This window comes from Vanacampus margaritifer, chromosome 12 (genome assembly GCF_051991255.1).
Source record: "Vanacampus margaritifer isolate UIUO_Vmar chromosome 12, RoL_Vmar_1.0, whole genome shotgun sequence".
Lineage (NCBI taxonomy): Eukaryota > Metazoa > Chordata > Actinopteri > Syngnathiformes > Syngnathidae > Vanacampus > Vanacampus margaritifer.
Window position 1 is genome coordinate 2,358,546 of NC_135443.1, and position 14,853 is coordinate 2,373,398.

The 14,853-nt window shown below is 39.7% G+C and overlaps 1 protein-coding gene across 4 annotated transcripts in view; it reads left to right on the forward strand.

Moving 5' to 3' along the window:
• LOC144061356 (equilibrative nucleoside transporter 1-like) overlaps positions 1-13,965 on the forward strand; it is a 28,514-nt gene extending 14,549 nt beyond the window's left edge. For 2 of the 4 annotated variants that reach the window (XM_077581729.1, XM_077581730.1), the window contains 11 exons: positions 3,901-4,015; positions 5,135-5,216; positions 6,507-6,688; positions 7,957-8,096; positions 9,438-9,572; positions 9,766-9,863; positions 9,943-10,173; positions 11,226-11,334; positions 12,193-12,278; positions 12,450-12,649; positions 13,078-13,965. In XM_077581729.1, coding sequence (XP_077437855.1) covers positions 3,987-4,015; positions 5,135-5,216; positions 6,507-6,688; positions 7,957-8,096; positions 9,438-9,572; positions 9,766-9,863; positions 9,943-10,173; positions 11,226-11,334; positions 12,193-12,278; positions 12,450-12,649; positions 13,078-13,189 — 1,404 coding nt within the window. In that variant the 5' untranslated portion in view covers positions 3,901-3,986 and the 3' untranslated portion in view covers positions 13,190-13,965. Of the gene's footprint in view, positions 1-3,580; positions 3,711-3,900; positions 4,016-5,134; positions 5,217-6,506; positions 6,689-7,956; positions 8,097-9,437; positions 9,573-9,765; positions 9,864-9,942; positions 10,174-11,225; positions 11,335-12,192; positions 12,279-12,449; positions 12,650-13,077 lie in introns of those variants that run through there. The other 2 variants (XM_077581731.1, XM_077581728.1) reach the window with 2 other exon arrangements.
• Positions 13,966-14,853: the final 888 nt, after the last annotated feature.

A 14,853-nucleotide genomic window follows, 5' to 3' on the forward strand; every position in this document is an offset into this window, starting at 1 on the left:
AGATCGTCTCTGGGGTGATTGACGTGTTGCTTTCGCCAGTTCAAGCTCGCTTGAAGCAACAAACAAGATGGGCCTTTGTCCCAATCTTGTCTGATGGGTGGGAAATGTTTGGAAGGGTTTAGAGTGGGTGGGCGGCATTGACTGAACACAAAGCTGAAGGAAAACGCTTACAAAATATCTAATTCTGAAAGAATCTTTTTGTGCTGAACGGGACTGTGACGGTGGCTTGATTTGATTGATCAATGATCATCCATGACAGTGTGTATTTCTCAATACATTTGGGTTTTATGGCCATCACAGTTTTCATCATTCTTTTGCCAAAAGGTGATCTCACAAACTTAAAACAAACATGTTGATAATCTTTGATATGTTCAACAAGTGGAGTTTTTGAAAAAAAAATTTTCCCCCTCAGATAATTTTTTTGGGCCGCGTTTGTCCAAGTAGCGGAAATGGCAGCTTGAAGGGATGACTGTTGACTCTGGATCTTAGCCTAGAAACAAAAGCAAAAGCTTGCATGTGATTGCTAAACCAACCGGTCGGGAGCATCGCATGCTCATCTCTAAAATAATGAGCGGCGTATGAGCACGGCGTGACACTGATAATGCATTCAGTGGTATCATTGCCGTGGCAGAAGCAGATTTGATGCTTGTTTTTTTTTTTTTTTTTTTTGAGTGCCTTAACTCTTTGACTGCCAGACGTTTTCAGAAACGGGTTGTCCCCAGTGCCAGCCGATTTTAAGCATTTTGACTGATCTTTCAAGGTCCACAGAAAATTATGTGTTTGGACTATGGAAACACACATACTACCAAATGAAAGATTGGACTCTCATCTTTCATCAGAAAAAAAAGTTTGTTTCTACCTTATTCCGTTTTTGAGTAATCAACAATAGAAAATGGTTAGTTTCACCTCTGTTTTGAAACAAACGTCTTTTAACGTCTTTGGCACTCCTCCGTAGGATTTTACTAAACGTTATTTAACGTTTTTGGCAGTCAAAGAGTTAAGAATGTTTGAGATGAGCGGCGATACATTTGTTAAGCGGCGTTTGTCATATCAGGATCGACGAGTTCCCAATCCGACGCTCTTCAAAACAGGGGCGTAAGAACATTGGGGTCGTGACCCCAGTTTCAGCCAATTGACACAAAATGGGGTGGTCATGTCTATCAAAGCAGGATGAACGGAAACGTCTCATGGACCGATGCCTGAAATTGTACAGCAAGTCGGCCATTTTGGTTTGAAGCAGCCGTTTTGGGGAAACGTTGACAAATTTGACGAATCTCCTACTTGGGGGATTCGCCCCAAATGAGCCCCCAGTTTGGAGGTAGGGATCCTCAACAAACTAAATTGCAGAACTTGTGGGTAGTTAGACACTGACACAAGTCTTGATGACACAAAAATGGGTCAGCAGGTTACCGCAACAGAACGCGGGGGGGGGGCTGCTTATCCTCACTCTAGGGTTGAATAACGCTCAATTGCGCACCCCCCCCCCCCCCCACGGCAGTGTATGTGAGCGAAGAATAGTGACAAAAGTTGTCTGTGACGCACCAATGAATCAATTCTGTCGCACATGTCGACTGACTGGCCTTTTAGCGAGGTCATTATAATGTCAATACTGTTTAAGTCACGCTTTATAAAGGCCTGACCTTTTTGCGAAACAGTTGTTCGATTGCGGACTGTCAAAAAAAAAAACGCACAATAGCATTGTTGTTCTTCTAGCGCACTTGTACATAATCAAATGGTGGTACTTTTTTTTTTTTCTCTCAATGAAGTCCGATTTGGACGTTACCGATTTGTCGCTCAGACTCCCAAGTGTGTGCGGTGCATTTCAACAGCAAGACGCGTGATGCCAGCTGGCCGGCATTTAATGACACATTGGCCTGAAGAGGGACACTTAGTGGGATTCTAGCCTGCGCTGAGAAGTTATGTCGCCGGGAAGAAAAGAGATGGCTGCTGCTTTGGTTTAGCCGCCACTCAACCAAAGAAGCTCAAAAGCAATCGCATATTGGCTAAAGCTAACCTGCGATGTCACGGCCTTTATTAGCCCAGAGCAGTCTCACATGCTGGTGGGACTGCTCTCAATCTGCAGAAGTATGTTGCTAAATGTCGGCCGCATAGAGCGCTCTGTGTCTTGAGTTGACATGGACAGCAATGCTCATGACCATGTCGTCGTGTGTGTGTGCATAGGATGGACATGAAAGTTTGTTGGCATTATTTATTAAAAAATTTTTTTTTAATTTTTTTTATTTTTTATTTATTTTTTTTATTTTTTATTTTTATTTATTTTTATTTTTTTTGGGTTTGTTGGCATTAGATGCATATCAGGGGGTGATATATAAGATATGTGACCTCAACGTTTTTTTAACTCTTTGACTGCCAAAAACGTTAAATAACGTTTAGTAAAATCCTTTGGAGGAGTGCCAAAGACGTTAAAAGACGTTTGTTTCAAAACAGAGGTGAAACTAACCATTTTCTATTGTTGATTACTGAAAAACGGAATAAGGTAGAAAACAAACTTCCTGATGAAAGATGAGAGTCCAATCTTTCATTTGGTAGTATGTGTGTTTCCATAGTCCAAACACATAATTGTCTGTGGACCTTGAAAGATCAGTCAAAATGCTTAAATCGGCTGGCACTGGCGACATCCCGATTTTGAAAACGTCTGGCAGTCAAAGAGTTAAATTTGATTTCTGACCCTTCACTTTAACCCGATACTTCAGAGTCCCGCCGGAGTCGTGACCTTGCCAGGAGACCAAAGGAAGGATCAAAGGAAAGAAAGATGAAACAAATTGAAATCCAACACCAACCGACGCAACACATTTTGACAAAAGCACCATTTCCACGTTAACATTTCCAGCAATGTATTGTTATTTTTAGTTCAGGAGCTAAATGCTTCCAATAGTCTTTGAACCCAAAACTTCCTGGATCTCATCCCGCTTAACACACCTTGGCCCACTTCACAGGATAACCGTTTGGATCATCTTTCCGAGGTATCAAAGGACTTTGATGGCAAAGGGAGGGAAAATACTCTGCTTGTGCAAAACCACAAAATGTCATCATTAGTTAGTTACATTGAATGAAAGTTGGCAACGTGAATTCCTTTGTTTTTGTTGTATTTGCTTGTCGAGGAACGAGCGCTTAGAAAAGTGACACCAATAATTTCTTTGCATTATTGTTCATGTTTGGTGTTGTTTTCAACTCAAGACATTTGGGTTTGGAAAAAAATTTGACCTTGCCGTTTCCGATACTTTTTGGAGAAGACTGCACATCGATTGAGCGGCTTTCTGTCGAGCTTTGTGCCATTTTATTCCGCAGAGGCGTCACGCGGTTTCGCCTCGAATGGCGCTGTGAGGCGACACATTAGCGCGTGAAATGTGGCTGCTTAACGGGGGGAGAAATTGAAAAGAGAAAAAAATGACGGTGAGGGGAAAACGACCTCCGATCTGACATCCTCTTTAATGTTGGTGGCAATCTCCTGCCGGGAACGTCAGAAGGACTCGTGAGCATTTTAGTGGAGGGAGGGGGAGGGAAGAAGAGGGGCGTGGCCACGCAAAAAAAGTGACAGTAGTGTGTCCTTCTTTTGAGAGCAAAGCCTAGCCGGCCCTTTGCTGTACAGTGAGCACTGCAGGACACCTCTTGATGTCGTTTTTTTTTTTTTTTTCCAAAAGTGGGATTTACATGAGGGCTTTCGGTTCTGGTTCTACTGCAGCACTTATGTAAGTTTGTCATATCACAGCATTTCTTTGAAACATTTTATTCTGTTTGTTCTCTCCAATTTGAACTTTGGCCAGTTGACCAGCGCAAATATTCGCATTTTTGAGCAGGCGTGCATCTCTGGTCGGCTGTTGATAAAAACTGTGTTTGTATGTTTGTTGCCGAGCGTTTACCGTTATCTTTGTTTTTCAGAGCCGCTGTGCCGTCTTGATCAAAACCCCCCCGACGAGTTTGGCGCATTGCACACGTGCGTTTTGAGACGCAACCAACCGCTAGTTATGACCGCCATGAGCTCACCTCAAGACAAGTAAGCCAAAAGCTGCAATTCTTCGAATCATAAACTAAAATTTGACAAATAAGCTTACAGATCAAATTTATTTCTGTTTACAGACTAGTATCTCTAAAGCAGTACTCAAATATTGTGCTGAAATAAATAAAAGTTCCTTTTAATGGGAGCTTTGTGTCAAAGTACATGTTGCAATTTTGCCTGTGTTAAAAAAATCACACTTCCTGGCTGCTAATATTTTGTTGGGCTAATATTTAATCTATGTAGCTTGCATTCATAATTATGTTTCATACTTATTTTACATTGTGTATCAAACTTGTTGTTTCTTACCAACAATGTTCATGGCTCTCACAATCATCCAAGAATATAATTAGCAGAATATATATCAAAGTCAGTTTTATTGTCAAATTTTGACTTTGACTTAATATCAATACGTTACATCAAAGTCAAAGCCAGAAATTGACAATAAAGCTGCATTTTTGGCTTTAATGTATAGTCTGCTAGTTATATTTTTTGGGGTGATTTATATAAACTAGCAGAATAACTTTAATCAAATATATATATATTAGATCTGTCAAACGATGACATTTTAAAATCAGATTAATCACATTTTAGAATTTGGATTAATCGCTTGAATTAAACGTCCGTTTATCAACATTTTTTGCCCGGCAAATTTAAAGAGCACCTGTTGTTAATCCTTTCGACATTTAATGTCATGAGGACGTCTTCGACATTTTTTTTTTTTGATCCACTGCATGCTCACATCCTTCCTCTAATCAGTTAATCACTTGCATGATTTAAAATGGGGGGGAAAAATGACCCCGATAGTTTAACATGAACAAATATTCTGAATGTCGCACACAAAAAAAAATGTATTAAATGCTTTACTTGAATGCATGTAGTTATGTTTATTGCTCCAACACAACCTGTGCTATCTTGAACGTAACCATCCGCTGTCAAGCTAAAGGATCATCTGCGGTCAAAATTAATAATGTGATTAATCTGTGTTAATATATGATTAATGCGATAATTTGTTTGTGATTAAGTAATTAGTTAAGCTTTAACTTTGACAGCCCATATATATATATACATATATATATATATATATATATTGACTTGTACCGTATATGCATTTTTCAGGTACAATGCGGTGTGGCTCATATTTTTCATCCTGGGCTTGGGAACCCTTCTGCCGTGGAACTTCTTCATGACGGCCACCATGGTATGACAAAAGTCCGAGGCTGATAATATACACACACACACACACACAAACACGTACACAGATGGAAGTGATAGTGGGGTAGCCCCCCCACCCCCCCACCCCCCCTGCCCTCCACCCTGATTCCTTCCCCGTTAACCCTGCTGAGCTTAAAGGCAGTTTAACTGCTTGAATGGGGGAATTTCAGCTTCTCTATCAGTTAAGAGGTCCAAAAGAGAACAGAGTCACTTCTTGTCTGGCTGTTTGCTCACAAAAAGACATGAAAACAATAATTTTAGATGAAATATAATTCATTTTTATTATTATTTTTCCGTTTTTAATTTACATTTTTTCTTTATTTGGGAAAAAAAATCTTATCAACTCATTCAATCCCCAAAACGTGTAAAAATAAATAAATAAATAAAACATTTTAAAATACTTTGGCCTTGCCTCCCAAAAACACGTTTACATTTTTTTAAAATGTTTTTTTTAATGCAAGAAGAAGTAGAAGGCTTTGATGCAGCTTATGACATGAAGAGAATTTTTTTGAAAAAAAAAATTTTTTTTTTTGAACGGTCAGCGGGAGGCAGCAGAGTATAAGAGATCAGATCAGAGGTCTTTTTCTCTGTGCTTTCGCCAGGAATTTGAATATTAAATTTGAATCTTGAAGAAACTTCACTATATTCTAATGCTAATTTCTGCAAAACAAATACACTTTCTTTTAGTAGGTTCCATGTTTCTATAGCAATAGAACACTATATTCTGTGGGCCTCGCAAAATCAATCAAAATCCAGTAAAACAGCCGGGAGCAAAGGGGGTTGCTTCAGTAAAAATGGCTGGGGAGTGACTTGAGTTAAATGTAACAAAATGTGATATTCACGTTTAAATCATACAAGAGGACCTGGTTCCCTAACAAAAGCATATTAACAAAAGAGTCGCGTCATCAAGCCGCTAACGGGGAATACATTCATTTTATTTACATTTTATTAAACAACAATTAATGGAACACCCAAAAAAGATATAGCCATTAAATTGATTATTAGCACTAGGCATCACTAATAAAATATTGGAAATGCTGTGACTATTACAATCTCAGTAGCGTTCACTTTTTTTGGCTCTATTGTTAATGGGAATGCATTCTTCTACTTTGCTTTGGCTTGCGTTTCTTCTTACCGGTAAGTCCACTTTCCATTGCTGTCTTTAGTCTGGTTGTCCCGTCACGACTTGCGCAACTGTTGGCTGTTCCCCATGCCGATTATTACAACAGCCACCTCTAATTGGCTTTACCGAACAATGTGTGTCATTTCTTGCCAGTACTTCACCAGCAGGCTGAAGGACCCGCCCAACGAGCTCTCGGCCAATCAGACGGCAAACGGCACGCTGGACGGCGGCGACACCCGCAACGTCTTGGAGTCAAAGTTCAACAACGTGATGACGTTGTGCGCCATGGTGCCACTGCTTGTCTTTACCTGCCTCAACTCCTTCATCCACCAGAGGTGACTTAAATGCCGTACAAAAGAATTGGGTCGCCACCAGCATCTGTTTTGACACAATAGAACAGTTAACGGTAGCTTTACAATTGGCGGCGGCAACAAACCCATTCATTCTTGTTGACGCCCTGGATAAAGATGCATGGATTAATTTTCTCTGTATGAGTTACTATGACATCCATCAATAGACTCCGCCTCCACAGAATCAAAATGGCACCACACATCTGTTCCTCAGCCTCCATAAACTAGGAAAAAGGTCTTCATAACTAAAAAAATGGACAAATCCATATGAATTTGCACTGTAAATTCATATGGATTTGGTGAATTGTGTACATTTTACACAACTTCAAAAACATTGAAGGAGCAGGACTTCACGCATTTTTGACTATTAAATTATTAATGTATTTCTTCTTGTATGTTATTATCCAAAATGCTTATAAAGATGATTTTCAACATTTCCTTGAAAAAACATTTTAAATGTAGTAACAAATGTCTAGGGAAGGGCCTTTTACAAAATTTGTAACATTTACTACTAAATCCACTGGCAGCCATTTTAGAGCATTTTTTACCTTTTCAAGACGCACGGCATATTGTGTTCAACGCAGTATCTACCACGTTGCCTTTTTACTTTCTTTTATAATCAGCAGTAGGAACCCCCCCCCCCCCCCCCCCCCCCCCCCGAAATGCAGCTGTTTTCTCCCAGCGGACCCTCAAAATGTGCTGATCTCATATAAAAAAAAAAATGGGGCCACAATGACATCTAAAGTTGTTTCCAAGTTTGAAATTTACATTTCTACAAAATGTCCTCGATCAACTGTTTTTTTACCACTTCAAGTGCATTTTGTTCAAAATCAAATTCTCTGTTAGCCATTTATTTTCAAAATTGCTTTGAGGTCATACTTAATGGTATATTTATGGTAGAAATATTAATATACACTAATTGTGGCTGACAATCACTTTTTTTTTTGGTTCTGTTGGCAATCACTCACAAATTCTTTTCAAAGGTGCTCTTGGCACCCGCTCTCCTCCACGCCGCTATAGGTGAAGTGATGTGTGTGTGTGGAATGTTTGCTTTAATTTTGCTCGGATTAAAAGAGCCGCGCTGGTTTCTGTACCCAAACACACCCCGGAATGTTATTTATGTTCACACTGGCTCCACTTACGTGCTATGGTACAGCCGAACATTTAAATGTTGACATTAATACTGAGCTCTCCAGAAAAAAAAAAAAAAAAATTTTTTTTTTTTAAAAATGTTGAATTTTTTTTGGACTCAGGATCCCTCAGAAGCTGCGCATCTCGGGCAGCCTGGCGGTCATCCTGGTGGTCTTCCTGCTGACTGCGTTGCTGGTCAAGGTGGACGCGGCCCCACTGCCCTTCTTCGCCCTCACCATGATCAAGATCATCTTCATCAACTGTGAGTCCCCCGAGGCTGGTTGGAGTTCTGTTGCTAACCAAAACAGCAGCACCCTAGACTCAGAGGTGGGCATCGAGGGCCACAGTCCTGCAGGTTTTGCGTGTTGCCCTTCTCCAACACAGCTGATATATGATCAGCTCATCAGCAAGCTCTGCATAAGCCTGATAACGATCTTGTTGATTGGAATCAGCAGTGAGAAACCTACAAAACCTGCAGGACTCGGGCCCTCGAGGACCGAGATTGCCCACCTCTGCCCCAGACAGTCTCTCAGATATGCAAAAATCGAATATTGTGGTTATCATCTTGCGTGATGTATTTTTTTTTTCAGTACTGTAACGTTGGTTCTTGTAGCTTCTATTTACTTTCTCCAAAAGTAAGTCTTAATCGTTTCCAACTCCACAAATGACATAATCCTGCTATATGCTAACCAACTGCTCACGTGAGCATGTTAAATCCGAAATAGTTCTTACACGCCAAGTTGTCAAAATCGTTTTTTAGTGTTAACCTTGGCGCTTTTCTGGTTGTTTCACTGCCTTTAATATTGACATTCGCTACATAATCCATTGGGAGTTTTAACATATCATTTTGCTGTATGTTAGCATATCAACGGCTAGCACATCATAGCATTTGATCAATTCTCAGTAAAAAATAATACACGAGTGCAGGGCAAGATGGGAAACGCCTTAGCGATCTGATGCTGAGGTGTTTTTTTTTTTGTATACTCGCTTTCCCTGCAATACTTGTAATGACCTAATTCAAGTCTAATTTGCAGTGGAAATTTTCTAATTTAATATCATTACAAAAACTTCCAAATTCCCTCCGCTTGTTGCAGATGAGCAAATTAGAATACAATACAAGCCGTTTCCACGTTAAACCTAATAATAGTTATCCATGAGAGCGTCTTCTGGCTTTATTTATCCACCGATAACCTTCCCACTTCCTCATTTCCACGCTGCAAATGACGATTTCCACATGCTCCGAGGCCCCCTTGAAAACAAACAGCTCAGCATCACTGGGTTCCTTGCACAGTGTGCGATCTCACGCCGCGTGCTTGTTTTTAAACGGCAGCGGGAGAGCAAGCCGCAGCGACGCCATGTTTGATTAAAACGAGGGAGGGGGGGCGGGTGGTTCGTGGTCTTCAAGCTTTGATATCAACGCTCGTGCATTCTTGCTGATGTTTTGAATTGAAATACGTGTACATGTGAATTGTTTTCGAACGGATTTGAATCCTCTTCCCGTTGATGTGACAAACACGGCGACCTCGCCGTATGCAAGGTCGCCGTTGGCTTTGATGTGTTTGACAAATATCGACACGTTCTCTTGACGTCTTCCCTTCCTCAGCGTTCGGGGCGGTTCTGCAGGGCAGCCTGTTCGGCCTGGCGGGGATCCTGCCCGCCTCTTACACCACGCCCATCATGAGCGGCCAGGGCCTCGCCGGGACGTTTGCCGCCTTCTCCATGATCTGCGCCCTGGCCTGTATGACGCGCACGATCGCCTAACTGTTATGTTGAAGCAATTTTGAAGATGTCTAGATTATAATGGGAGTCGTCTGTTCCAATGTCGCTACTGTCAAAAAATATGTCGAATGAAGAATGATAACTAGTAAAGATGGAAGGGCTCGTTTTTACGACCTGTCAAGATCGTGCTCAAATGTTTTCTTTGTTCTCAGCCGGCTCGGCCCTGCGGGACAGCGCCTTCGGCTACTTCATCACGGCCTGCTTCGTTATTCTCATCGCCATCATCGCCTACCTCGCTCTGCCCAGGATGGTAAGTTCCTCATAATCGACGTTTTCTTTTTTCCTGGGAATGTACCGTAATAGCTGCTGTTATTGCGGGTCACCATCAGGAGTTTTTCCGCTACTACATGGAGAGCAACGGATCCAGGTCGTCTGCCGACGATGAGAACAGGATGGACCTTCTCAAACAAGGTACAGTCCTGTTCATTCACTTGGCCGTGCGTATTAATGAGAGCGAGACGTTCACTTGTCCTGCAGAGAAAGCAGAGAAGTGTGCGGTGGTGAGTCTGACAGAAGACGACGGCAAAGCGGGCGTGTCTGTGCTCACAATATTCCGCAAGGTAATTTTTTTTTTATAAATGATTGTTTTATAGTATATAGAATATACCAACGAAATCAATAAAAGTAAAAAAAAATAAAATAAAAAGATAGGGCGTCCCCTTGTGATCTGATGGATAAGCTGCACCTTTGTATTAGCCGCAGGGTCGAATGCAAGTGAAAAAAGTAGCGGCTTATAGTCCAGAAATTACTGTAATTACAAATTAAATAAATCAATATAAAATAAATGATTATTAAAATGAATAAAATAAAATATCAATAAATTTAATAATTTATTGAAATCGCCACCTTCTATAAAATTTTGCTAAAATTGAAAATCCGCAATACCAATGTTGTTATAGTTAACAAAATAAATTAAAAGTAAACAAAATAAAAAGTTAGTGCTTTTTAAATGATTAATCTATATTTTACATTTATAAATCTAACGGAAATCAACGTAATTACAGATTAAATAAATACATATAAAATAAATAAAAACAAATAAATAAAATAAAATATAAATAAATGAAATAATTTATTGAAATCATTACCTTCCCCAAAAAATCTGCAATCCCAATGTTGTTATGGTTAACGAAATAAATAAAAAGTAAACAAAATAAAAAGTTAGTGCTTTTTAAATGATTAATCTATATTTTACATTTATAAATCTAACGGAAATCAACGTAATTACAGATTAAATAAATACATATAAAATAAATAAAAACAAATAAATAAAATAAAATATAAATAAATGAAATCATTTATTGAAATCATTACCTTCCCCATAAAATCCGCAATCCCAATGTTGTTATGGTTAACGAAATAAAAAGTAAACAAAATAAAATAAAAAGGTAGTTTTTTTTTTAATGACATTTTACATTTATGAATCTAACTGAAACAGACTTAACAGCAAAAAGTCAGTCATTTCGTCTTTTGTCAATTTTATACATGGGTTTTGGGGTTTAAAGAAAAAGGAAGGTCGAACAGTCGTAGTTTTCTTTATTATTCAATATTCAGTGAGCTTTCTTCACATCATGAAACACTCAACTAATGAATATCGTTATTGCGGATGAAGATCTGGGTGATGGCGCTGTCCGTGTGCTTCATCTTCACCGTCACCATCGGGACGTTCCCGGCCGTCACCGTCGACGTCAAGTCCACGGTGGCCAGCGGGGGCAGCTGGGGTGAGTCCAGATTTTGTCTGCTGTCAAATTGGCATCATCGGAAATACCTTGAACTGCGTAACCGGTGTTTCAGGTAACATTCTGTACCTGTGTTACGCAAGACTGGTTACCCGCTATGACACAGTTGACTCAATATTTAGGAATGGCTTGTGATTGCAAAATCTATTTAGGTCAATGACATATGAACATTATTGGAGTGATACCAACTCACCAGGGCAGGTCCATCAGCCGTTAGTGGTTGTTCACGTGACAACCTCATTATATTTGTAAGACCGTTGTTTGAAGTTTTTAAGATATGATAAACACACACACACATATATACTTGTGCTATCTATCAAAACGCATACTCTGTGATAGTGTTGTAGTTCTCAAGATCGGTCTCGGTCTTGTCTCGGACGGAGCAGACTCTGGATTTTTGATGGAGACCAGGCCAGTACAACTGCGATCAATGAGAATTGCAGGTGCTGCATTCCTGGTTTCATCTGGAAGCCCACCAACTGTAAACAGTTTGGCAGAGGGGGATTTTCAATCTAAAAAGGTGCACTGTTACCCTCTGCTGGCAGTTTGGTTCATTACCACTCCATATCAACGCTCCCAATGGGGGGGGAAAAAAAGTTAACTCGACCTTGGTAGTTGGCACCTAATGTTCTGTACTCTGGCATTGAATGAGTTAGTTTGGAAAAAGAAAAAGTAAACCACTAAAAACAAACCCTTGAATTTGTCAACAAATTCTAATGGTGATTGATGAACGGGTTGTTTGGCATTTTAACAAGCTGGTAAGCATTTTATGTCCTCCCAGTAGCAACTGCTACTTTGTCAGCAGTGGCAGGCAGTTGTAAACGGAAATTGTCTTTTCAGAAACATACTTCATCCCCGTGTCATGTTTCCTCCTCTTCAACGTGATGGACTGGGCCGGCCGCAGTCTGACGGCCGTCTGCATGTGGGTCAGTATTCAGCTTCCATCACATTAATCAGATGCACTCAAAATATTTTGAATAGTTTTTGACCCGTTTATTCGAGACAAAAATGTGTGTATATATATATTTAAAAAAAAAAATATATATATATATATATATATATATATATATTTAAAATCCTGTGTTTGTGTGTGTTAGCCTGGCAAGGACAGCCGGTGGCTTCCCGCTCTGGTGGTGGCGCGACTGGTGTTCGTGCCGCTCTTCATGCTGTGTAACGTGCAGCCCCGCTACTACCTGCCTGTGCTCTTCTCGCACGACGCCTGGTACATCGCCTTCATGGTCCTCTTCTCCTTCTCTAACGGCTACCTAGCCAGCCTCTGCATGTGCTTCGGACCCAAGTGAGTAAATTGTTGGATGGTGCGGGAGGGCAACGGGGGAGCATTGACAATACTCAGGAAGCTCGTGCCAACAGTTAAAAAAAAAAAAGGTGTCCAGAGTTAACTGTTGGTAAATATTTTCATCTTATGTAATTACCATAATTACACTGGTCATATTATTTATACCAATGTTTTTTGTCTTGTTTAAAATGCAGAGATGGCAAATGCAGGTCCAGAAAGTAAAAACCCTGCCACAGTTTGACTTTAGCCCCAGGTGCTAGCTAGCTAGCTAGCTTCCTAGCTAGCTCCAATGGGGCTTGTTTAACTGCTAGCTAGCTAGCTAGCATCAGTGACTAAAGCCAAACTGTGGCAGGGTTTTTACTTTCTGGACCTGCATTTGCCACTTCTGGACACAAGCGTAAGTGAATGTTGTATGTGTGCTTGTACAGGAAAGTGTCGCAGCACGAGGCGGAGACGGCGGGGGCTGTCATGGCCTTCTTCCTGTCGCTGGGCTTGGCGCTGGGGGCCGCCTTCTCTTTCGCCTTCCGTGCCATCATCTAAAATGGCCGCCGCCGCCTCGTACATAAAACAAAGGCCACACCCAAGTAACGCCATCTACTCTTACGCCTTGCGTGCTCGGGAGAACGCCTCTGCTGAGGAAAAGACCAGAGGAACCTCCTCGGCCTCACCGTGGAAACCATACAAGCTAAAAAAGCAAGAAAAAGCGACTGACACCATTGAGTTGACAGCTTGTTTCCCAGCATGCAAGCTGGTAATCACCAGTGAGGAAATTTTTTTTCTCTCAAAATTATGACTGATGGGTTAGCATAGTATAGTAGTTAGTAGCTTTGTATGGAAAGAGCCTCTATTATAACTTATTTGACATTTTTATGGATAAGGCTCCTTTTAGGTTAGTTAATCTTTTCCCTATTTTTATGGTTATCATATATTTGTTTGCACCAAAAAAAAAGACTTGTACAAAGAAGTAAGAAAAAAAAAAATGTATTTGTCAGCCAATGAGAAGAATTTACTATTTTTTATTTTTGTAAAGGCGCAATTTCATGAGAATGTAGTAACAGTCATGAGAATAAACTGGCAATATTCTGAAAAATAAATTATGTGAGACAAAAAAATATATAAATGTTTAGTCTCAAATAAACGCAGCTGTGAAAATACTGTGAAAAAACAGCATATAGTTTTCAGTTAGAATTTTTTTGTAATTTTGTTTTGAGATGGACGTCACAAAATTGGACAAAGCAGATGCATTGCTATAAATGTTTTAGCATGAGTGCTAATTCTCATCACAGTTGTATTAAAAAGTAGATACAATACAAGAAGGTTGTTTGACCTAAATTTAGTTTTTTTTTTGGGGGGGGGGGGTTTATGACAACTTTGTTGATGCAATAGGGCTATTTCTTCAGATGTTAAATTGTAATATTAAAAAAAAAAGCTATACTAAAATACAATATGACTCTTCTTGGAAATTGGTATTACAATGTTTTGGGGAGCAGAGAAGAATAACAACTTGAGATTATTATTTTTTTATCAAATTGACTGAAGATGACTTCTAAGAAGCATGTAAAGTTACGGGGGGGGGGGGGGGGTGTTGCCTTTCTTGGAAAATAGATGGCTTTTGGTTGTACTTTTTTTTTTTCAACTCACCAAACTCGGATTTGTTCCCCTATTAAAATAGAAATAGAAATATATATATACTTGTACAAAAATTCCAAAAATCTTTTGTAGTTTGTCGTAATGACTTGCCAAAATTGTAATGTAGCTTATTTTTGTAAAAAATTTTATGAAAAATGGGACTTCTCTTAAGACTCCCATCTATATTACTTTATTCTGATAACTTCTCCAGTGATTTCTTGTAATATTACAACTTCGATCTCATTTGATTGACTTTTTTTCTTTGAAATGTTACGTCTCCATTTGCACGACTTTGCATTGTAATTCCCTTTAGGTTAGCCTTGCTAGCAGGATGCCCAACGAACGAACACTTCGTTGAAAAATATAAGTGTCTGACATGCACTTGGATGTAAAGACACTGATGCCATCTTCTCAGTGTTTTTTGTATATTTTAACAAACTCGCTGAGTTAATTTTTCTACCATTGTTAAAGGCATAGATTTGTATTATTGGTGTGGCTTTTTGTAGTCAATTGTACATGGAGCAAATGTACAGGAATCAACATATTCAACATTTTATTTTATTTTTTTAACGTTG